The sequence below is a fragment of the Elgaria multicarinata genome, chromosome 5 (assembly GCF_023053635.1).
Source record: "Elgaria multicarinata webbii isolate HBS135686 ecotype San Diego chromosome 5, rElgMul1.1.pri, whole genome shotgun sequence".
Taxonomy (NCBI): Eukaryota; Metazoa; Chordata; class Lepidosauria; order Squamata; family Anguidae; genus Elgaria; species Elgaria multicarinata.
In genome coordinates this window covers 118,661,595-118,686,951 of record NC_086175.1, presented here as the reverse complement: position 1 = coordinate 118,686,951, position 25,357 = coordinate 118,661,595, and the positions used below count along the sequence as shown (strand labels likewise).

General features: G+C 41.9%; 1 protein-coding gene across 1 annotated transcript in view; it reads right to left on the bottom strand.

Annotated features, from left to right (window-relative positions):
- The window catches only part of TRPC6 (transient receptor potential cation channel subfamily C member 6), a 129,658-nt gene that overhangs the window by 24,100 nt on the left and 80,201 nt on the right, over nucleotides 1-25,357 (bottom strand). The window contains exons 2-4 of the mRNA XM_063127117.1: nucleotides 12,373-13,147; nucleotides 9,159-9,338; nucleotides 7,278-7,442 (exon numbers count right to left, since the gene is read on the bottom strand). Of these exons, the coding sequence (XP_062983187.1) occupies nucleotides 7,278-7,442; nucleotides 9,159-9,338; nucleotides 12,373-13,147 (1,120 nt within the window). The remainder of the gene's footprint in view (nucleotides 1-7,277; nucleotides 7,443-9,158; nucleotides 9,339-12,372; nucleotides 13,148-25,357) is intronic.

The following is a 25,357-nucleotide window of genomic DNA, read 5'->3' as shown; positions in this document are numbered from 1 at the left end:
CACACTACTGCTTTATAGTGGTATTGAAGTGCACTGCAGGATCTTCACTACTGCTTTATAGTGGTACTGAAGTGCACTGACAACTGTTGGGGCCCATGACACATCTACACCAAGCAGGATATAACACTATGAAAGCAGTATATGGTATGTAAAGCAGTAGTGTGGCTCCTGCCTTTTATATACCACTTTTATAGTGGAATGTCCTGCTTGGTGTAGATGAGCCCTGAGTTTCTTCATTGGTTGCATGTTTTCAAACATCTAAGGTCCTTCTCCGGGTGCCTACTCTGAGGGAAACCCGGAAGACAGCAACAAAGGAGAGGGCCTTCTCTGTGGTAGCCCCCAAATTATGGAACGTTCTCCCCAATAAGTCCCGCCTAGTGCCAACATTGCTGTCTTTTCAGCACCAGGTTAAAACTTTTCTCTTTTCCCAGGCATTTAGCAATATGTGATGAGCTTCAGTGATCTTGGACCTGTTTTTACAGTTGTTTGTAAAAATGTTTATAGTTGTTTTTAGATATATGTTTCTGTATATGTTGCATGTTTTTGTGGTTTTAAATTTTGTATATTGTTTTGAATTATTTTAATCTTATGTAAATTGCCCAGAGAGCTTCAGCTATGGGGAAGTATAGAAATGTAATCATCATCATCATCATCATCATCATCATCATCATCATCATCATCTGTTAGCTACATGTCTAATTATACCCTTTCCTGTTAGATTCATGCTTGCATAGAAAAACAGGCTAATCTTCCATATTTGCCCCACCATGTGTTTTGAGAACACATACTCACAAGACAACACAGTCAAAGAAATAGTTCTTTGTGTCACATACATGCCAGTATTGTGTCATTGCATTCTAAAATGTTTTACTTTGTATGTTGTTATAATCATTTATCTTAATGAGAGGTTTAAATTTCAGTGATATTATTTAAACATAAGTGATTTAAAAATAGAAATGTACCCTTAGGAATGTAGCTTAATGGGACATAAATAAAGGAAGTAAAACAATCTAAACACATTTGATAGCCTCCATAAACTATAAAGATGACTTTGGACACCTAACACTGGGAGCTATCCTTTTAAATCAGCTACCCCCAATGTGTTGTCTGAAAACCATCTTGGTAAACTCGAAACTAACAATTGTTATTCCTCTGCTTAGAAGCCTTGTCTTAAGATGATGTTGAATGTATCATGTGTTTGAATCAATGCAGGTATGACCTTTGCATTTAATATTGTTAAGCTAATAATTCTATATAGTAAAGAAATGAAAGACAGATGAGAGTGTAATTTTTGGAAATAGAAAATTCTGTATGACCTATATCTAAAGTGAAGAATTGAATCTTATTTTAAGATGCCATCTAGTTTTGTGAGGAATTTGAATAAGCATGGTCAAACGTAACCCAGGGTTACCTATATACTGGTAACATCTTTTGAAAGAACCTCCAAGACAGATTATATGCCACACTTGTACAAAGATTCCAGAGTATAAGTACATTAGAGAGTATGTATGCCAAATGATAGAGCCACTTATGACAGATCTGTTTGCATGGCGTAAAAAAGTACATTTGAAAAATTGAAGTCAACATAAACATTTTTCTAGCAACCTAGAAAGCTCACTTTCCTATTTAGCTTTAAATGTACACATTTTCACTCACATAGCCCCAAAGTGTCAGAATTAGACTATATACATACAAGCAAAGATACAAGATGAATTAACAGTGCAATCCTATACATCTATACTGAGGTTACTCCCACTAAATTCAGTGAGGCTTACTATCAAATAATTGTGCATAGGACTGTAGCTAAATTAGGTTTGGAGAAAGGAGGAATGGAAAGAGGCAATGAAAATATATAAATGTGAAAGGAAGCATTATTTGTTGGGTTTTAGGAGAACCTTAAAGATGTTCTTATTCCACTCTATTGTATAGAGCTCTGTTTCAGCAAATATTTATCAGCTGCTAATAAATATTTCACAAATATTTATTTGCTGCTTTAGCAAATATTTATCTGCTGCTAATAAATAAACACATAAATAAAATCCAGGTAAGGAAGCATGATAATGAGAATATATGAAGGACAGGGTCAGAGAATGTGAAGAGTTTGTGTCATATTTGATTCTATTGAAGGTTTTATTGCATCTTCCTATATATTTATGATTTTAGAATTATGTTTTTAATGTTGTCTATGTGACATATTTTTATATAGGTTGTTAGCTGTCCTGGGCTCTTTGTGAGGATTTGATCAAATCAAATTGATCCACCAATAAATAATGGATAGGAAACACCCTTAAAACGTTTAAATTCTCTGGCTAACTGCCTTATCCCTAACTGACAATTCTCAACTGCCAGACAGGCTGTGTTCCCCCCTTTAATAATAATAATTTTATTTCTAACCCGCCTCTCTATACTGATTGAGGCAGGGAACAACAGCAAGTATAGAATACATAAAATATTAATCAAACAGTATAAAAACTTCCTAAAAACATACTAAAAGCATCTTAAAATTCCACTGGATAAGCCTGCCAGAAGAGATTAGTCTTTATAGCTTTCTTAAATGCTATAAAGCATTTTATTAAAGGGGGGGGGAGTGTTTCTGTCTTGAAAGACACCTTGGCAGGATCAACTTTCAAGCTTGCCCAATCACTTTGTAACACACATGCATTGCCCATTGGTAAATTTTATTTTTCATACATCTGCAGCCACAAATGTAAAAGAAGCCACTTTTTTCTATTGCATTATTCTCACTAGAAACTAGTAGAATTATGTTTTGTTTACTTACTTATTTTTGCATATTAAAGCAATGGTCTGTCCTAACCCATCCTAATGTCCTAATATTTGATCCTTGAGTCTTATCCTGATATTTGATCCTATCCTAAAATCTGTTCCTTAATTCTCCAATAGCCCCTTTAGGATGTCCGCTTAGACTTTACTAAAAAAAGAGAGAAAATTGAGGACAAACAAGGACACAGATTTGTATCAAATTTGCTTAAGCTAACTGACCAGGTGACTACTTGTATGCCAGCTCAGTCTGCCATCCAGATGCTAACTGTATAAATGGGCAACTTCAATGGCTAGGTGCAACCTCCAGTATCAGAGGCAGTAAGCCTGCATACCCCATTGCTGGGGAACATGGGTGGGAGGGTGCACTGTGTCCTGCTTTGTTGGTCGCTGGTCAACAGCTGGTTGGCCACTGTGTGAACAGTGTGCTGGACTAGATGGACCCTTGGTTGATCCAGGAAGGCTCTTCTTACGTTCTTATGTTCAGGAGGTGGGCGCTGCTCTCCTTTCTTATGGCTTTATTTATCTTTCAAGTGGGCTTGGACTTGACAGCCTTTCAAATAGAAGGTGTCTACAAACAGAAGACTGTCCTCTACCAGCCCTTTAAACAGAAGCCTATCCTCAGAAACGCAGGATACACAATACCCTGAGGCTCTTCCCCAGAAATACTGTACATTTACTAGGAGCCAGTAAGAGTAGCCTAACAGACACTGAAGTCTATTATGGAGATCTCATGAATCATTTTCTTAACAGGAATAAAAGTGAGATTAACATTTTCTGTTTATGGATGATGATAAGAAGTCTTCATTTCTAAAATCAAATTTTCCAATTACTGTGTAAAGGGTACCATTAAGAGTCTGGGCTACTTTTAAAAACACAGATGTTTAAGCTAGGAGAAACGAAGAGGTCGGAGGCATATGTTATTTCTTCAAAGGAGAGATAAATTGTTTACGAAACAGTAAACATGGCTGAAACTAATATTAATAAATGGAACACTGTCAAGACTGGTAAACCCAAATGTTGGGCAAACTAGTCTCTGATAAATCCTTTAGCAACTCTTTATTTTTGTCCTTTTCCTCCAGCTAAACAAACAATGCAATACTAAGTACATTTACTCAAAAATAAGTCCCACTGAATTCCACAGGACTTACGCCCTGGTACATTTGTTTAGGATGGCAACCTAAAAATAGTTTCGCCTTTCTTTTGAAAAAATAATAAGTGAGTCTTCTCAGATACATAACGATCATTTTTCAAAATAAACCCTGTTGATACTGACAAGCTCCTTTTTAAAGCTTCCAAGGGGATAGTTAAAGACAGCAGTGATTAAAATGCACTCTGAAAATGATAAACAAAATACCTTGGCAGTGTGGTTTTAAAATGATTATCTGCCTGTGTTCACATTTGATTATGAGACAGGGAGACAGACGTGGAGGCGGGGGGAGGGTGGCAAGAGAAGATAGATACGTGAAAGAAGAAGAAATAGCAAAGGAAACCAAGTTATTAGCAGATTAGCCAGGCAACGAATTATAAGAATCTAAAACAGAAGGCGTCCTGCAGCAGTTTGAAGATTAAACACATTTATTGTGGCACGGGCTTTCCGAGGCAAGAGAAAGCATCATAAAGATATGTGAAGTGGCCAACAAAAATGTTGTATCTATATGTTCAGGGGTCCTGGGTATAAAGAAGGAAAAACTGTTTTGCAAGAAAAGATGAAAAGATGTGTTCATAGATCTGGGATTTCAGAATGAGCACATAGATACATCCCTTGATGCCTGTCAAGATCTCTGCCCCTCCTGATTTTTAATAAAAAATAAAACAACTTTTTCTTTAACTGGGGGTGGGGGCTGCCAGTTGGGGTTTACCACAACCCCAGGATGCTTCTAAAGAAAAGTTTAAAATAAATATGAGATTGATCAGTCATGAATCTCCAGTGTCTCATTTGGTTCGGCCCTAAAACAGATAAGCAAAGAGACAGCACAGTATTTTTGGCAAAGATGTTAAAACTTGGCTGGAAAATTTCGGAAATGCTGGAAAAGTACTCCCACAAGCACTTAAATGTGTGAGAGGATGGGTTAGCTTTATATTCTTCTTCTGATCAATGTATTTAAAAGGAATAATGATAAATTAAAGCTACACAGAGAGGGAGGTTATTAATGGCCTAAAGATTTCTAAGTAAAGAAATCTTTACTTAGATTTTACTTAGATTTTTTTTACTTAGGCTTACCACAGCTACATCATCCTGGTTTTGTAACTCCAAAGGTGAGTGAGGGCAGGGCATGATACAGGGCATGATACAGGTATATTCCAATTATGTACTCTGTAGAGAAAATGGTGCGGGAGAGGTTTTCTCACATGCATAATGCTAGAAACTGTGGTCATTCACTGAAACTTAAAGAGGGAGATTCAGGACAGAAAAACGTAAGCCCTTAGCACAGCACGTGGTCTGCTGTGGAATTTGCTATCACAAGATGTAGTGATGGCTATCAGCTAAGATCTCTTTTAAAGAGGATTAGACAAATTAATGGAGGAAAAGGCTATCAATGACTAGCCATAATGGTTATATATCATCACCATGGTTGGATTCCTGCACTGAGCAGGGGGTTGGTCTCAATGGCCTTACAGGCCCCTTCCAACTCTACTATTCTATGGTTCTATGCCTATGCATACCAGTTGCTAGGGAATATAGTTGGAGGCTGGAATTGCACATGTCCTACTTGTGCACTTCACATTTGCATCTAGTTACCCATTGTGGAAACATAATGCTGAACTAGGTATGCTTTTGGCCTGATTCAGCACTTCTCTTTTAAAATAAAGCCTAGACATCTAGACATAGATTGCATTGAAATAAACAAGTTTGGAGAAGCTGTGTGTATTGTGCTCCTCTTCCTCCCCTTCCCTCTACTTCATTCCCATAGGGCTAAATTCCTTACTTCCTGTTTGAATCAAGACAGTTTCTTATGATATCCAAACCAGCAAACTGAAGTTTAAGCAAGCCCCTCTTCTCTGCACCCCCCCCCAATTCACCACCACCCCGCCACAGCCAATATTGCAAATTCCATGGTTTGTAATTCTGGTTTTTCAGGCTTGCTCAAACCACAGTGTGCTGGTTTCCACATCACAGCAAACTGTGGTTTGATTCAAACAGGAAGTAAGGAAAAAAGCTCTACACATGAGAAGGAAAAAGAAGTGGGGAGGAGGGAGTACACATGCACGAAGTGCTTAGATACAATCCTCCAAACCAAACCACTGGGAACTATTGCTGATCTCAGTGCTCCTAGAATTCAAAATTGGGGGCAGAGAGAAATACCACTTGAACAGTCTGGGGAAAAACAAGTGACAGCTTTACGAATTGCATGCAGTATTGGATGTTGGTGTGTTTGGATTTCAAAAGTCAAGCTGTTGGTCATATGTGCAGCCAGAGGTGAAATGGGAACAGGTGAAATGTGGTGGAGAACAATGAAAATCTGGCTCCTTCAGCACACATATATCCTCAAGTTTCTCAAAAAGCAGAGGAAGATCAGCCATTCATGTCTCTGCTCACACTGCAGGTTATCAGCATGGGAAAGGAAAGAGTAAAGTGACCTGGGGCACCTTAAAGAGCAACATCAGATGCTGTCTTACAACAAACCAGACCTTTGGTCAATTTAGCTCAGAATGGTCTTCAATGACAGGCAGCATCTCTCCAGGGTTTCAGGCTGGAGTCTTTCCTTTCCCTACCTGGATATGCAAGGAATTGAACCTGGGACGTTTTGCATGCAAAGCACGTTCTACCACTTTGCTACAATCCATTGGCTTATTGTGACATAAGCTTTCACGTAGAAGAACAGATTAATCACAAGAAGTAAGCCTTTTGTCTATAGACACAATAAAAACAGTTAGTCTTTTAATATGTCACAAGGCTCTTGATCTTCTTACGGAACAGATCTACTCTCCTGGAAATTTACGTTAAAGGCAATTCCATCCTGATGTAAACATGCGCCATGCTGAATTTGCCTGCCATGCTCTGGTAACATCACCACAACACCAGCATAGCATTATGTTTTGAGATGTTATTGTCATAATTGTTGATATTCCACAACCTAAGCAGATGCTGTAACAAATCTTAGCTTTCGAGCTGTCTCAATTTAAATGGCATTAAATACAAACCCTGTTGTTTAACAGGTTTATGGTTTGAACTCATAGTCTGTGTATATTTATATGTAGGTAATACATAGCACAGATACAAAAATAAAAAATAAATGATGGCTTTCAGTCACTTCTCCCCTCCCTCTTCCCTGACACTAACACAAATGAAAAAATGTAGTTTAACATAATGTGTTTGCTGCTTTTCACTGAGAACTCAATCTCTCCATTAAAACAAATAACTGTAAATAAAGCATTGCTAAGTGCCTCTCTCATTAGTGTGTATGCTTCATTTTAGCCTAGTTTCAAACCTGTGTGCAAACGGAGTACAGAATATATTTTTAAAAAGGCTGCTGAAAGCTTGCACCAACTAGTACCTTACTGCATGGAGCAATCCAGTAAGCCACCGCGAGGAAGGGCAGCCCAACAGCAACAGCAAGAACCACTAAAAACTTCACCGCCATGGTCTGTTGTCGTAAGCCTGACAGATTCTCATACCAGATAGAGAGGAGCTGTTGCTGGCAGTTTGGATGTGCTACAAACTAAATGACCAAAAAAAAAAGGAACACAAGAGAACATTACAACTAATCCATCACCCATTTCAAAATTTAGCTTGCTAAAGAACATAGTAAAACAGAAATGATCCAGGTAATCACACCAACTATCACCAAAGATGTAGAGCAATATGGATGGAAGAAACCACTTTGTGCAATGTAGAGCTATTTAAGGCAGGGAATTCTGATTACTTGTCCAGAAGACACACTAGATTTAGTAGTCAGTAATTTCATTCTTTATAAGCCTTTTCTTCCAACGAGTTTCCCCAGACGATTCCTGCTACAAATAGGAACATAAAACTGCCCGGCTGTGTCGAGCAAATGGTATATCTCACTGGGACATTTGCAATCCAGTCATGATGGTGGTATCCATCCCTACTTATTACATTATCACATCTTGTTGGAGAGGCCTACTGCCTTTGCAAATGTAAGATGCACTTAATAGTATCTGAATAGTCACATTTGGGTTGTAGTCTTCAAAATACTTACTTGGAAGTAAGTCCCATTGAATTCAATGGAAATTGGGTATCTATCTATATCAAGCACCTCATGGACACTATAGATCTGGGGTGGGCAACCTGTGGCCCTCCAGATGTTTTGGTCTACAACTCCCATCATTCCTCACCATTGGCTAGGGTTGATGGGAGTTGTAGGCCAAAAACATCTGGCAGGACAAAGAGGTTCCTCTCTTTAGTTTTTCCTGCACATACAAAATTGGCTTAAAGTTGTATTGGTTATATGTTCACAGCATTACGGACTCCACAATTGCTACTCTTTATTATTTATATTGCACTTCCAAAGTTACTGTACATTTTGTAACTATGACTGTAGCATATATTAACGCCTCCTCTCCGCAAGACTGTGTGTCCTGCGACAACCTCTTTTTGTTGGGGTGAAATTGAAGATGAAATTTAATGCCGTTTACTGCAGAAATGGGACTTGAAGCCATATCCATAACCTCCCAGTCTATTTTTAAAATCTATTTCCTAATCAAGACGTTATATACTAATTTTGGAATGCTATATAGATTTAAATGGCTGTTTGAAAATGTATGCCCAGCAAAACAAAGGAGCAAATCCACGCTGATATGAAGGTAGCAAATGTGAAATATCCATCAAATTATTTTTATCTTCTGGTGAATTAGGTTAGTGTCCTTTTATTTTTTTTATATAACTAATGTTCTGTCCTATTTCAGAAGCTTAATCTCATTTCCGTCACTGTATAAAATTCAAAATTATGTAATTCATACAATTCCTGCACTATATAGTATTGGTTTTTACTGTGTGAAACAGTTCTTTTTCTCTCAATATTCTCTTAATACAGGCTTCTCCAAACTCCTGCCCACCAGATGTGTTGGACTATAATTCCCATCATTCCCAGCTGTAGAGATATGCTGGAATCAGGGAAAGCATGCAGAAAGAGCTATACAAATTAGGAGATATATTTTGCTTTGTTTAGAACATGGGAAGTCATACAGGTTGCTCAAGACCAGCACTTCTCTGTGTATGTACTGCAGGATACATAAATGTCCAATGCATTTCCAAACTACCAAGAAAGCTCCATTAAGATCTATCTTTGCCTGCCAGATCTTTGGGACAAAGACTTATGCTATTTGAACTATTTGGTGCTGCGTACTACCACTACTGAATAAATGGAAAGTGACCTTCAACCCAATTGGCTGCTTTTAATAACATCAGAGCTTACTTTTTTGACTTCATACTTTATGGCAAGTTTTAAGCGGCTGAGGCTAGGACGCCCACGCTCCCCATGATTCAGTTCAACATCTCCGTTCAGAATGGCTTCCACTTCTTCTGTGTTTCTGCACAAATCGAGAAGTCCAACCACAAAGTCTTTGCACTGCATGGACAGTTTTTTGTAATCGTTCTATGAAGGAAAAGAAATTTAAGGTGAGTAAGCAGGGTCTCCAAAGACCCAGGCAATAGGGAGTATAGTTGAGCCTTTAGCCCAGGCAGTGGACAGTATGGCATTTAGGAGGTGGGGGAACTTACTGGAGAGGTTATTCCACTTCTGGGCTTGCTTCCCAGGGATTAAACATATTTTGAACATCAGGCCAGCTCTCTCTAAATGTATTTATAACCAAGGATATTACTGGAAGAGGGAGCTCTTAGAGAGGATAATGGTGGTGGTGAGCTCCAGTGAGTACTGTTAGGTTTCTAGGACGGAGGCTGAGGGATAGAAGCTTCCAAGAGATTAAAGAGAAATGTCAAGCAAAAGGGGTGTGGGGAGAGAGAGAGAATGCTAATCCAATGTGCTTAGTGTTGGGAAGTGAAGCATCGTGGCCTAGCATGTCATATGAGGGAAGAAAAACCCAGCAGCGATGGCTAATTAACCACCCCCCTGCAGTGGGGTTAAGGGGCTCCAGGATGGCCTACTGTGTCATCTATTGGTCTCCCCATACCTAAAAACAGCCATTCCATGTAAAAATGCAGTGACCATAGGGTCAGACATCTACAGCATTCTCTACTTCTGGTGACACTCTAGGCATCATGACCAGATTCTATAGTTGCCATTGCATAGTGCATAGTGGATGGAGCAACCAGCGCATATGTTTTCCTGTCACAATGGCCGCTGAGATAACCACCGCTACTGGTGGGAGGCCAGGGGACTAGCTATGATGCAGGGAACGGTAAGTAAACCATAGCATACCACACAGTTGTCAGACGTGGTTTTCCTAATTCTTCGCCTCATAGTTCCCCTAACCAGCCTTCCCGCACTCACATTTGAATAAGCCCAGAGAGAGGTTTTTTGGGGTGGAAACTAGTCCATCATGTAACCCCCTGTTAGAGGGGGGGCCTATAACCCCCCTAGAAGGGGCCCTATAACCCCCTTCACATTTTTAAAAGAACATATTTTTATTTTAAAGCTCTTATTGGTCACAGAGATATTAGTAATAACATAACTGAATCTCCACTCACCCCCTCTTCTCCACCTTCATTACTTTAAAAAAACAAACATTTTACTTAATTTTGCAAACAAACATACAGAAAACAAACAGCATTTAAATTACAATTAAGGGAACCTAAGGTGCTTAATGTTCAGCAAAGATGATAAAGGTTGTGGGTTGTGTGTGTTTTTAAAAATGAAAGTAACAAACACTGATTTTGTTCAGGCAAAGGAACGAACATCTGAAAAGATCTTCAAGACTCTGGGGGCTAAAGAGCATTTGTCACTTTAGTATTATATAGGACTGGTATGATAACCTAACTTTGTAAACTGATCTTGCTTCATTAGTCCTCCAACAAGCTAGGAAGACACTGCTTCAGAAGAGAGATGCTATTCCACCAAGGCAATTTCTTTCCTGCCCCCTCATCTGTTCCTTTCCATCACCAGCCTAGGAAACCTTATAAAGAGCCTGAGATTAGGGCTGTGCACCACCTCCGGCCAAGGCACCGAATCTGAGCCGAGGAGGGCTGATTCGGCCTGCTTTGGCTCGTTTTCGAGGTGGTTCCAGCTCAGCCTGAGGCACCCCGAAGCTGAAGCCAACCGGCTCCGAAGCTTCAGGTTGCCTTGGGCCGATTTGGAGTGGCTGCACAGCTGGCACCTAGAAAAGTCCGAGTCACCTCAGAGAGCCCGAATCTCGGTGCTGAGTTGAGTTGGCGCTGAGGCAAGTCGGGCGACCCCTGAAGCAGACTCGAGGCGGGTCGGGGGGTCCCTGCATAGCCCTACCAGAGATCATTCCAGCCGTCCTTTGGCATTTTTTCTTATTTTTTGTGTGTGTGCTTTGGGACAGGAAGATGTGTCCGGAATTCAGGGTTGTTGTTGTTTTAATTTTAAATAGTTGTTGTGATATTTCTGCTTTAAATTTGTATTTAATGTATTGTTTGAATATGTGAGCTGCTTTGGGCGGGGTGGGGGGTTGGCCAAAAGATGGCATAGAAATAAAGTGTAACGTAACATAACAAGACTGCTATGCTGGGTCAGCTTTTCGACTGCGCTAATTGCCAAATTCTAGCGTACCCACAGTGTTCAAGATACCCCAGTATTTCACAATTTCAATATATGTGGTGGCTTCTTTGAACACTACAACCACTTTATATAAAATATATGTCTGTGAGTCATTGAAAAGGGAGAAGAAAGCCAACTCTGGGTCTGGTTGTATTATTTGTTGTACCACATCAGAAATTACACCAAAGACTCTGAGCCAAAAGTCTCCTGCAAACTGGCAACTCCATCGCATGTGAAACAGGGACACACACAAACCTCTTTGCATCTCCTACAACACCCATGTGACAAACTATGGTTTATATGGTGGATTTTTATTGGAATGGCATGCCAACTTCATGTAGTGTCAGGACTGATTCCTAGATAATAGCCGATGTAATCTGTAGTTAAACCATACTGAGTCCCCACCTCAATTACTAAAGTCAGTGATCACTTTCAGGAATAAAAATATATTTTAAGAACAACTAACTCTCCAATATATGCCAAAATTAAGGCAGTGGCATCTCCTTTGTAATAGCTGGCTCTGCCCATAGAGGAATGAAACCATCATGAAGGAACAGAATAGAATTCGATTATGAGACTGTTGTAGCTATCAGGAGCTCTAGAACCAGGAACTCCACCACCAAGGGATCCTATTGGAACCCCGTGACCTGGAACAACTATAGAGGTTTCCAGGTTAGGCTGGGACTTTGCCTGAACAATAGCCTCTTTATCTGTGTGTGGTGTCTTACCCTGTGGCTATCTAAGACCAGTCACTGACAATTCCACATTTTGATAATTACACTGAATCTCCAAATGGAGGTATAGCTTAAAATGCAAAATGCTGGGGGACAAATCTTCAAACCATACTTCTGGGCTTCCTCAAGTTGATAACTTCTGGAAACGTGATACTAAACTACTAGACGGATCTTTGGCCTCATAACAACTCATTCCTACCCTCAGACTAAAATCTTACCTTGAATTCTTTTTCAATGTTAGCGAGCACAGCTAGCTCATTGCTGAGTTCTAAGGCAGTCATAACTGGATCCTCACTAGACAAAGACAGGTAAGCAGGGCTTGCCAGACCTTTGTAAGCATTGATCCTAGATCTAGAATGGCTGAAAGAGTCATGCTTTTGCTTCTTATTGCATTCACTGCATTTGCAGAAGTAGTCATGAGGCCTCTCGATACGAGCTCCTTTCCTCAGCAGCGTGTGCACAATTTCGTATTCATGGCAGTGAGCAGCTAGGATGATTGGGGTCACATCATGAGAGAAGCGAGTTCCGTCCTCATCGTAGGCATAGAAGTCATCATGCTGCAGTTCTGATTGGCTGGGACTTGTGGCCAGCCTCTTGCCTTCGGCGAATGCAGGGTGACTCAAGATGGCTTCTACTATTCGGACGTAACCTTTGCTAATGGCTAAGAGCAGGGCATCCCCAACACGTGAGAGGTTCTCCTTCTTAAGCAAAATTTCTGTGATTTCCAGGTGCTCATTTGCTACAGCCAACTGCAATGCGTTCTGCCCCATATAGTCCACACAGTTCACATTGAGTGAGGAACATTCCTCCAACATTTTACGGATAACAGGGATATTGCCGTACTCTGCCGCTTCCAAAAAACGCTCCTCTTCAATGGAAAGGCTGGTTGAGTGGTCATTAAACATATACGCTGGGCCTCGATTGGCAAGCCTCCGCCCTTTCTCTCGAACTATAGTCTGTTGTCGGAGGGCATGTCTATTCTCAACACCCCTACTGCAGGGAAAGAGAGACATAATTAATGCTTTGGCCTTTTTTTAAGAGTTAGCACTTTGTAAGAGAAAATACCTTGAGTCTTAGGCTTAATCTACACCAAGCAGGATGTAACACTATGAAAGTGGTATATAAAAGGCAGGAGACACACTACTACTTTATAGTGGTATTGAAGTGCACTACTGACTGTTGGGGCCCATTGACACATACCATATACCGCTTACATGCTGCTATATCCTGCTTGGTGTAGATTAGGCCCATCACAACATTGAAAGATGCCTCTAGCCAGTCTCTCCCCATTTATTTTATAGTCAACACAACCAAATTCTTCCACTTTTTGTGGATGTCCCACTAGGGATGTCCCACTATTTCCAGTCCATGTCAATTTCACATGGGGGAGTACTAAAACAGAAACTTTGCATGATATGTCTTGCAACAACAATTTTTTCTTGTTGTTGAGACATTTTTTCTTAGTTTGTGAATTGCAATGCAAACTCGGAAATGTACACACTTTGATCGCAGATGCATTTGAGTTCGTGTTCATGCTGAGATGCATGAACTAGGTAAATCATGATGAAAAAGAAACGGAAACAATTTCTCATATATCCCTAGTGTTCCATGTCCTCACACTCATTAAGAGAAATGGTGGAGGTGTAATCCTGTCTCAGCAGCAAGATGTTGCCAAGATAAACAGATTGATCCGAATTTGTTCTTGATCTATATCATCCAATTGACTTGCAATTTTTACAAAATTCCTTGCCGTTGGTCTCTCTTATATACAAGAGTTAGAGCCAAGCTGAAACAATTTGGATTTGATCCAGACTCAGTTAGCTACACTTAGTTTCCATTGAAATAAATGAGGTTTAGATTAAGTCATGACTGACTTTTCACATGAGACCTAAATGCAGCTAATTTAAGCCTCCTTCACAATTTTATTCCCCAAGTATTCAAAGAATGCATGGAGAATGAATGGAGCTGCCCTGTCCCTGCTGGCATCATCACTGACCATCACACATTGAAAAGGAAGGTCTGAAGGGGAAGTCATGTGCTTGGCGCATGCACTTAGAATACCCCATGCAATCAGGAATCCTGAATAATCAAGATTTCTGATCGTGTGTAGAATTCTAAGGCTGTTTCTACACCAGCAAAAAAAGGTGGGCTGTTCACGGCCAAGTCCCTGTGCATCCAAATGACGCACAGGGACTCCCAAGGGCAGGGGGGATAAGCATGGGTTTTCCCAGAGATAAATAATCCCTGGGAAAATCCTATTCTTCCTGCGGTCTCGGGATCATCCCAAGACCGTGGGAGATGTGGCCCGCCCATCCCTGCTTCTTCCCTCCTCCCCGCGAGTAGCGGGGAGCAGTAGAGGGAAGGAACCGGGCTGGGAGGAATTGCGGTGGGGGGAGTGGGGTGGGCTTTTTTAAAAACTCACTTTTCATTGGAGCACATGTGTGCTCAGCTCCTTTAAAAAAAAAATTAAAAAAATGGCGGGAGTGACACCCTCCTTCCTCCCAGGATGTTGTGCCCGCATGTGGACTAAGGGGAGATCTCATGATCAGGATATCGCAAGATCCTCCCCCCTTCCTCCATCTCCTATTGGTGTAGAAATGGCCTAAGTGTGTCCAGTCAAATGCACATAAGAACTTAAGAAGAACCATGCTGGATCGGACCAAGGGTGCGTCTAGTCCAGCACTCTGTCACACAGTGCCAACCAGCTGTCAACCAGGGAACCACAAGCAGGACATGGTGCACCCACCCATGTTCCCCAGCAACTGGTGTATACAGTTTGGAGGCTGCACATAGCCATCAGGACTAGTAGCCATTGATAGCCTTTTCCTCCAGGAATTTATCCAACCCCCTTTTAAAGCCATCCAAATTGGTGGCCATCACTACATCTTGTGGAAGTGAATATCATAGTTCATGTGACGTGTGAAGAAGTACTTCCTTTGACCTATCCTGAATCTCCCACCAATCAGCTTCATGGGATAACTCTGGGTTCTAGTATTATGGGAGAGGGAGAAAAATGTTTCCGTATCCACATTCTCCATACCATGCATAATTTTGTACACCTCTATCACGTCTCCCCTTAGCCTCCATTTTTCCAAGGTGAACTATCCCAACTATGGGCTTCAGTCCCTTGACAAAGATTCTTCCTTCAGATCTTTCCACTCAACGAACAAAGATCAGGGTTAGGGGAAGTGTGGTACATGCAACCCTACACACATCGTTTGAACATGTGGTGGTAGGGAACCATCTGAAGGTTTGTTTGTTGTCTGGATTCAAACCATTTTTTCTATTTTCATTTTCACTTTTGCTATGTTGAAAAGCACTTCTGCTATTTCAGTCTGCTTTCAAGTACCCCCTAGAAATTTCAACCAAACCCTATATGCTAGGAAATCCATTTCTGAGAACCGTGTAGTCCCTGAACTATTCTACTAGGAACAACTAAGTGACATTCCTGAGCCTTGGAAGCAAACTAAGGTCCTTTTCAGAAGACACCTTAAACCACAGTGGTTAAGCCTTAACCACTGTGGTTTAAGGTGTCTTCTGAACAGGGCCTTACTGTGCAATCCCTGAGCTTGTCTGACCAAAGTTTAGACAGTGTCCCTTCAAATACTCTTTGGCCCTTTCTACACCTAAGGATGATCCCAGGCAAATGAAGGGATCATTCCTGCCTGCTCTCAGATCCCATCTGTGTCATCTGGATGCACAGGGATGATCCCGGGACGATCCCAGGATCAAAGGCAGGTGTAGAAATGGCCTTTGTCAGCCCTCCCCTCCCATGGCTAGATCTACACTACTGCTTTATTGAAGCACACTGATAACTGTCGGGGCGATCCACATTCTGCTTTCATCGTGTTATATCCTGCTTTTTATTCCACATTCGTAATGATTTGACACACTGCATTACAATAATGCATTATCTTGTAATGCATTATAATAATGGCCATTGTATTTCCTTGTGTTGTGAACCACTTTGTGAACAATATATTGATGAAAATGCAGCATCCAAATAAATTAACTATGATTATGGGCTGAGGCAGAACTTACAGGGAATACATAAGGAGCTGTAGTTTACTTGGTTTCCCAAGCAAATTCAGGAATAGCACAAATCCTTTGCTCCGAGTCTCAGGATCTTCCCTGAGCTGCGTCCCTTAGACTTGAGAACTGCACTTTCCTAGAACTTTAAAAACCAGCCTTCTTTGGATGTTTTTATGGAGCCCTATCTGAATGCTGATTAATGCCCAGGTCTCTGATGAAAAGCAGAGAAACTCTTTTGATGTGTGCGCGATTTGCTCAGCTGTCTGATAAAAGGTTAATCGAGCATGCACTTTTTGACACAATAAATCAAGGTTCATGAAATTTCAGCTCAGCTCTCACAAAAACCAGTCTATTAAGCATTGCAAAAATTTGCAGAGGTAGGTAAAATCCATTCGATTTCAACATGCTAAGATGATGACGATTTGCTTACATATCTATTGGGCGGTATAGAAATGTAATAAATAAATAAATATCTGGAATTAGCCGTGTGCTCAATTAATGCTTGCTGTATCTGGCATATCTAGATTTCCTCTGTACTGACTTGTGCTGATATTCTGTGCCGATTGCTTTCTCTAGAACTATGTATTTGTGTTTAAGATAAATCTAATGTTTTCAGAGTTTTTTTGAGGCAATAAATGAGGAACAAATGGGCCTTAGCAGAATCTAATTTGAGGGGGGGCTCTTGGGGGCTACATGACAGTAATGGGCAGGACTGAAGGCAAAAGAGGCAGGGCCCCAAACCAAAAATACCAGCATACTTGAGCTTAAAGCTCTTACTGCTAGTAGCGAAGTCTTGGGAGAGGCATTTCAAGCTCTTAGAATGGGGCGGGGGGTGAAACTGCACAAAACTGGGGAACCATCAAACTATCAGTAGTTTGGGGGGGAAGGGGTGTGGCCAATGTAAGGGGCGTAGCCTTCTGACGAATCTCAGAGGGCTAGATATAGGGATGCAGAACCCCTTGAGCCTGGGGTTCTGCATCCCTATCTTAGACTAGCAATGCCAGATAGATAGCCAAAAGATATCAGGACCTTTATTGTCATGGCAAGCAGATTTCCAGATATAGCACACTACAGGGAAAGGGTGACTGCAGAGAGAAGGGGAGGAACAGTGGAGGAGCATTTCTACCAAAGGCTTGTAACAATAATAAAATAGCAAGACAAGGGCACAACAACAAAAACTAGGCAGGACGACACTGACATTTGCACAACAGGGAGGGAGGGAGGAGAAGAGCAAGGCAATCCACTCATGCTTCCCTTCGAGCAGCCTTCCCCAACCTGACACGCTCCAACATTTTGGAACTGCAACTCTCATCATTCCCAGCCACCATGGATATTGAGAGGGGGTATCTGGATGGTACCAGGTTAAGGAAAGCTCCCTCACAATGAATAATAAGAAACGAGTAAGCAGGTCACATGGGCACTTTAACTCACATGATGCCATCTCCTCCTCACACACAATTATTCTTCCTCTTTAACTCACCCCATCTATAGAAGTGTCTGAGAAAGAGAGCAGTCTAGTTTCTTCTAATACTTATTAATCTAAATTCATTGTCAACCCTACCACACTTTTCAGGATAAAATGTTTCCAAGGTGGCTTACTATACAAGAAAAACCAAAAGCAATAGTGAAGAATAATTAAAATGGAACATCAAAGGAAACAGCAGCAGCACTTTAAAAATGTACCTGAGTCAGTACATTTTCTGTCATGTTCACAGAAAACCTTGCAACAATACCACATTCTAAGCAGCACAGGCTAAAACGAGGACTAATTTAAGTAGGGTGACCAATTGTCCGGATATGCCCAGATTCCTCTGGTTTTTTGCTCCCTCCTGGGGAGTTCGGGGGGATTTCCTGTGAGGTCTGGGCATGAGGGTGAGCCCAGGACCCACTTCAAGGGGTGAGGAGGTTTCTGAGTGTGGCCAGGGAGGCAAGTCTGGCCTCGCTCATGGTGGCGGCCCCACTCACACAATGAAAGCTCCCTCGGCTGGCTCCACCCCAGCTCAGCTTGCCTTGAAGGAAGAGAAGATGGAGGAATCGATGCTGTGACTAAGGCAGAGGACTGGAGGGGGAAGGAGAAGGGAGAGTGGCATCCACCAGGCAGGTGCAGGCTCGTCAGCACACTGCGTATGTGCCTAGTCCCACCTGGACCCCTCCGCCGCTGAGTCTGGCCTGGCCTTGGAGCTGCAGTGGAGGCGTCGTTCCCATAGCGCTGCCCTCCTTGCCTGCCTCTTAGCCCAGCCGCACAGTTCCACCTCCAGGGTGGCCCCGAGCCCACCTGCGCCCCTGGAGCAGTGCAGAGAGGGGCAGGTGGGCAGACAGATGGATGGCATGTCCCACAAGGGTCCTGGTAGGAGGCAGCAGTGGTGAGGGTCATGGGGACGGCGGTGGCTGCTCCACGCCACATCCCTGGGAGGATTCCCGGCTGCCCAGCCATGGAGGATTAGTGCAGCGGTGGGAGCAACAGCTCCAGCAAACGGTTTCTAGGAGGCAGGCAGGCAGACAGGCACCCTTTTCCACGACTGCTCTGTTGCCTTCTGCCACTGCTCTTAGCACTGCTGTTCTTGCTGCTGCCACGAAAGCCAGCCTTGAAAAACAGTTGCCTTTGCCTTGCAATCTTACAAGTGAAGTCCTGTGGCCTCTGGGCTGCTCTCGTTTGGATCCCAGGACTGGAGATCAACGAAGCTGGGAGACATATTGAGAGCAATTGCAAAAACAAAACAAAAAACCAAGAGAGAACCGAGCAAACCCAGCGTCCGCTCCAGCAAATGGTTTCTGCGAGGCAGGCAGGCTCCCTTTCCCCCGACTGCTCTGGTGCCTTCTGCAACTGCTCTTAGCACTGTTGCTTTGCTGCTGCCGCCGCCGCAAAACCCAACCTTGTAAAAGAGCTGCCTTTGCCTTGCAATCTTACATGTGAAGTCCCATGAGCCTTTGGGCTGCTCTTGTTTGGTTCCCAACGAGGCTGGGAGATGCATTAAGAGCAATTGCAAAAACAAGAAAAAACAAAAGAGAACCCAGCAGCAATAACAATAACATTGGGCGAGGAAGGGAATCAGTCACAGAGTTTAGGTGTAAACAAAGAAGAGTCTTGTGGCACCTGAAAGTCTAAGGCATTTATTCTGGCATAAGCTTTCCTGCACCCTGAATCTAATGGAAGTTGACACGGTCCACTGCCAAAGCTTATGCCAGAATAAACATGTTTGTCTTTCAGGTGCCACCAGACTCTTCGTAATTTTTGCAGCACCTGACTGACTCGACATGGTGACCCCTCTTGAAACAGTTATGCATGTGCCACAAAGGGGGATGTACTTAAAACTAAAGGGGGAGGGGACCTTTGTGCGTGTAAGAAAGAGACGCACACATCAGATACAAGCTACAACTCAAAGTTAAGACAGTAGATCCCATTGAACCTAATGGTTGGAGTTAATGTGCGTAGGCTTCAGCTGCACTGCTGGGATCCTATCCTGTGCCTGCTTCACTCCCAAATTCTCTAGCTGCCCCTTTATTTATTTATTACATTTATATACTGCCCCATAGCCTTTGCGCTCCGTTTGCTCCCCATGCAATGGGGCCACCCATCAGTCAGTTTGTCTGCCAGCTAGCTAGCTGGCCAACTCAACACCCACTGAAGGAGAAGATTAACAAAACAACCCTGCTTGTCCTTCACTCCCTGGTGCCAAATGCCCATGCGGCAATTTGCACAAAACAGTCCATCAAGGCAGCATCAATGCGGGCCTTGGTGTCATTCACGCATCCTGGGGACATTAACCAGAGCCTTGCTGGCATGGGCAAATCTGCTGTGACCAAGTAGATGGTGCAATCTTATATTTGTCTACTCAGAAGTAAGTCCCCCTGAGTGGAATGTAGTTTGGGGGTTAGAGCCAAAACATTAACAGTGTTATCAAACTAGTGTTAACCCATGCCCTGGGTGTATGCCACACTGACATTAATTAATGCAGTATGACAACTTCCCTCTGTAAAACATGATGACAGTTGTGTGGAACAACCTCATGGTTAAAATATGATCACTTTAAAATTAAGATGCATTAAGTCATAAAACTTCCTACTTCCCAAAGCCTGATAGACTAGGAGAACAGTTAAAATGAGGATAAAATGGTGAGGAGGATTATGTACTCCACCTTGGGTTCCTTGGAGGAAAAAAGGCAGAATACGAATGTAATAAATGTATGAATGAATGAATGAATAAATAAATAAATAAATAAATAAAAACAGTTAACTTCCTTTTTTAAGGGGGAAAATCCTCAATTCTATGGACAATCTGAATGAGGCACTTCCAAAAGGAAGGTACAACTGTGGAGAATGAGTTTTTGCTGGCCTCCAATTCTGTCAATATATACTACAATTGAAAGGACAAATGCAAAATAGGCTTGGAGGGGGAGGCAACAGGGCTGAGTTCAGATTAGAGGCAAATTTCCCCTTTGTAGGCCCTTTCCTATGTCAGTGGGTACTCTCCTGTATACTCTACCTGAGCCCTGTGGCAACACTGCGATTAGCGTTAGATGAGTGCAATTTAAATTTCCCACAATGTGGAAGAGTATATACTGGGACAGCGTAAATGGTGTGCCCTGCTAGTGTCCAAGTAGCTGCCTGAGGGTGCCATCTGCTGACATCAGGCCTTGACAAAAACCCTGCTCTTCTCTTAAGCTCTGTTTGTAGGAGAGGTGTCTTTCGCATGGTAAGAATCATCGATTTATAACATGACTCAGTTTACTAAGGGTGTTACCTTCACTTACTATCTCTCTCTCTCTCTCTCTCTCTCTCTCTCTCTCTCTCTCTGAATCTTTCTAATATCACAATATATGCAGTGTGAAGTATACTTGCAAGACAGCCTTTTCAAACACTCCAAAAGCATTCAGCAGAAAATCTTCTGTAGAAGAAAAAATATTAAATTGAACAATGTTGTTTGCCTTTAAAAAAAAACTGAAAGAACTTTAAAAAACTTCTAGTTTTCAACAATAAAAGGTTTAAAAAAATACACACACCTCACAATGCACACACAAATAAAACGGATAGAATTCACTACCACTCCAAATCTCCAAAGCAAATAGAGACAAGCCAGAGGCATATGTGATGGCTGAAAACTAAGGCATCTCAGCCATATAGTAAGGGGTCTGCAATTGATGTAATTTCATTCTTAGACCAGGGTATAAATTTGGGGTGTGTGTGCAAGTAGCTCGCCTTGCCTAGGGCGCAAAATAGTCTGGCACCGGCCCTGGGAACACGGGAACCAGATCGGTTCCTCGTAGAGAATCTGCAGGATGATTTTGGCCTTGAGCACCTGGACAGCTGCTATATATGTATATATTTACAGAGATATGAACATTATATGCACAAAACCTAGACCAATAGTTAATTGGTTAAACTGCAGGTGGCCATACTTGAGGTTTGCAGAATTTACTTTGGGTTTTTTCTTAGAAACCCCATGTTCCATCACCAAGCCAAGTAAAAAAATAGTGGTTTCAGAAAGAGAAGTGGAAATACACTTAGAATTAAGGAATAGGGCACTTTGGAGTGCATCTTAGCCCAGGATTATTATTGGTTTTTCAGTGTCAGAATTGAGCTCACAGACCTTTCATGTATAAACCAGTCTTGATTTCCCCCCAAGCATTCAACATTTCAGCAACCTAATTGAGGAGGGGGGATTGTTGCTATTGTTAACAATTTATGGGAGCTAGAAATCTTTGGTGACTTACTGCAAATTACCAGGAAATCTACCAGGAAATCCCCATCTATTCTATGCTTACCCTGAGGTTAAGTCTATAGAGAAGCTTGAGAGACAGATAGGCAGAGCAGCATGTGAATGATTTTAGATGGAGGGGAGACTGTTTCCACATAAGGAGACAGAGGAGGGAGTTCAGATCTAGATGGACATGTGCAGAGTCAAATTAGGCTTAGAGAAGGACAGATGGGGGGAAACATGTAAATGATTATCCTGTCGAGATTCTGGTAATTGTTCTGAAGTTAGAGAGATAGGAGAGAGTTGAAAGAGAAGGTGTGAGGATTTAATAAGGAAGACAGCATTGAAATGCAGATATTAGGTCTTCTAATGTGAGAGAGGCAGGGTTAGCTGTGATTCAAGAGTTCTTCTGGCAGACCTGGATAGGACCAGCAATGTCCCCAGTAGGGACACTGGAGCTAGGACTGTGTAGGGTGACCATATTTTGGAAACCAAAAAGGAGGACAACATGGTCGCCTCCAAGGGGGCGTGTCCAGCACCAAGGGGGCGTGCCCACCCGAACATAGCCTTGGTCACATGTCTGATTTTACAGCACACATTTAAGTCAAATCTGTTCTACATAACATCTTAATGTTAAAATCACTGAAATAAAGAACAATGTATCTGAAATTAACTTCACTCACTCCTACTTTTGTAGGTTTTGCTGTACTTTGAAGCTTTTGCTATACTCTCTATGTTACGTTCTCCCCTTCCCTCAAATACCTTTTCTGACTATCTTCACTCATTGCAAGCTGCTGTTGTTGTTAACAGGGTTTGCTACTGGCCCCAGATCGGTTTCAAATTTGGTATGGCTAAAGCTCTACCTAAAAGCTATCATGGTGCAAACTTTCAGCTCTTTATCTTTAAAAATGACAGTTTTAAAAACAATAATTTTAAAACCTCATTTTTTAAAAAAAATCCTAAAAAATCAATGGATGAACGGATCTGTTTCAAATTTGGTGTGGCTAAAGCTCTACCTAAATCCTATCATGGTACAAAGTTTCATCTCTTTATCTTTAAAAATGACGATTTAAAAAATAATAATTTTAAAACCTCAATTTTTAAAAAATTCCTAAAAAAATCAATGGATGAACGGATCTGTTCCAAATTTGGTACGACTAAAGCCCTTCCTAAGAGCTACCATTGTGCCAAGTTTCATGTCTTTATCTTAAAAAATGACAGAGTTATAAGCATTTTTGTTAATTCCCATTAGAGCTGCTCTTTGAAAAAAAATCCGGATTTCCCCTCCCCCTCCCGGATTTGCCAACAAAAAAACGGGCAAATCCGGGCAAATCCGGTCATATGGTCACCCTAGGACTGTGGATCCTCATGGATGCTGGATTAAGAAGTATCTTGGTCATAAGAACATAAGAAGAGTTATGCTGGATCAGACCAAGGGTTCATCTAGTCCAGCTTTCTGTTCACACAGCAGTCAATCAGATGCCCATGGGAAACCCATAACCACGACATGAGTGCAACAGCACCCTCCCAACCATGTTCCCCAGCAACTGGTGTACATAGGCATACTGCCTCTGATATTGGAGGTAGCACACAGTTATCAGGACTCTTAGCCACTGATAGCCTTTTCCAGGAATTTATCAATCACCCTTTTAAAGCCATCCAAATTGGTGGCCATCACTACATAGCGAATTCAATAGTTTAACTATGCAAGTCCACAAAGTACACTCTGCTAAGGTCACAGTGAGGTGATGATGAGGGACTGAAGACTGGCAGCACCTCTTAGGTTCCTTTGGAGACCGAACTAACAAAAGAATAAAAACAGAGCTGAGATAGGAGTAGGAAAACGACACAGCGAAACAGCACTGAGCTAAACTCTGAGTTCCTCATTTTAAAACCAAGACTCAATCCAAAGAAGACAGCAATACTGTTGGTGGGTTTTCATCCACCTGGGTGAATGGTCTTCAAACGGTGTTCAGATAGTTCTCAATGAGACTGCACTTCCCAAACCTGGACCAGGTCTGTGGTCTGGGGGTGTTTATCCAGCATTGTCATTACAGGCTCAAGCAGCCTCTGTGGCTCAAATTGACTGTTTAATCAGCTTTGGCCAATATGCTAGCTGCCTAGATGGAGAGGTTGGGGAGGTTGTAGAGTGCACTGCCGGAGAAAGGGTTAGGGTGGTGTCAGGCTGAGAGTGCGATCAGTTGCTAGGCAGATCGTGGAAACAGAGATCTGCTAGTAGTTTTGCCCACTCTTGCCAAGTAAGCAACCAAAATAACCCACGGTGACCGCTACTCAACATGATAACCCATGATGGTTAAATAACCCACTCTGCCGAACATGGGTTATCAGAGTGGCTTATTTTAGCCAAATAAGCCATTATGGAGAAAAACCCAAAAACCTTGTGAGAGACAACACTTGAGAGAGTGGCTTATTTTGGCCAAATAAGCCCGTCATAGGTTATCGTGACATCTGAACTCAGTCAAAATCTTGGTTCTCACTTTGTAAACTGTGATTTATTTTGGAAATTGAGCTTACATAAATTGAAGGTTCTTTTCAGGATTCATTGCAGTGGGTTTTGTTGTTGTTGATGATGTTTTTATATTATTACCCTTTATTTTTATATTGAACTTTACTTCTTATTTTGTAATCCACCAGAAATGTGTGTGTATGAGCAGCCATAAGGATTTAAAAAGTAAAATAACTAAAAGAAACAATATAATATATCATGCTTTTTGCTGCAAGGCGGTTCAAGGTGACTAGAACAATAATAACAAATAATAAAAATACAGTATCAAGCAGCAGTAAAACCACAAAGTAAAGCTAGCAGAGCCAGCAGAACAAACTGCAACTAAAATGGATTTGCCATAGACAACTATATTAAGTATCACCAATTCAAGTGTGCACAATTTTCTGTCTTTCTGTCGCAGCTCAATGGTTCTTTGTTGTTGTTGTTTATTCGTTCAGTCGTTTCCGACTCTTTGTGACTTCGTGGACCAGCCCACGCCAGAGCTTTCTGTCGGCTGTCCCCACCCCTAGCTCCCCCAAGGTCAAGTCTGTACCCTCCAGAATATCATCCATCCATCTTGCCCTTGGTCGGCCCCTCTTCCTTTTGCCTTCCACTTTCCCTAGCATCAGCCTCTTCTCCAGGGTATCCTGTCTTCTCATTATGTGGCCAAAGTACTTCAGTTTTGCGTTTAATACCATTCCCTCAAGTGAGCAGTCTGGCTCACTTCCTGGAGTATGGACTGGTTTGATCTTCTTGCAGTCCAAGGCACTCTCAGAATTTTCCTCCAACATCTCAGTTCAAAAGCATCTATCTTCCTTCGCTCAGCTTTCCTTATGGTCCAGCTCTCGCAACCATTGCTTTAACTATGCGGACCTTTGTTGTCAGTGTGGTGTCTCTGCTCTTAACTATTTTATCAAGATTTGTCATTGCTCTCCTCCCAAGAAGTAAACGTCTTCTGATTTCTTGGCTG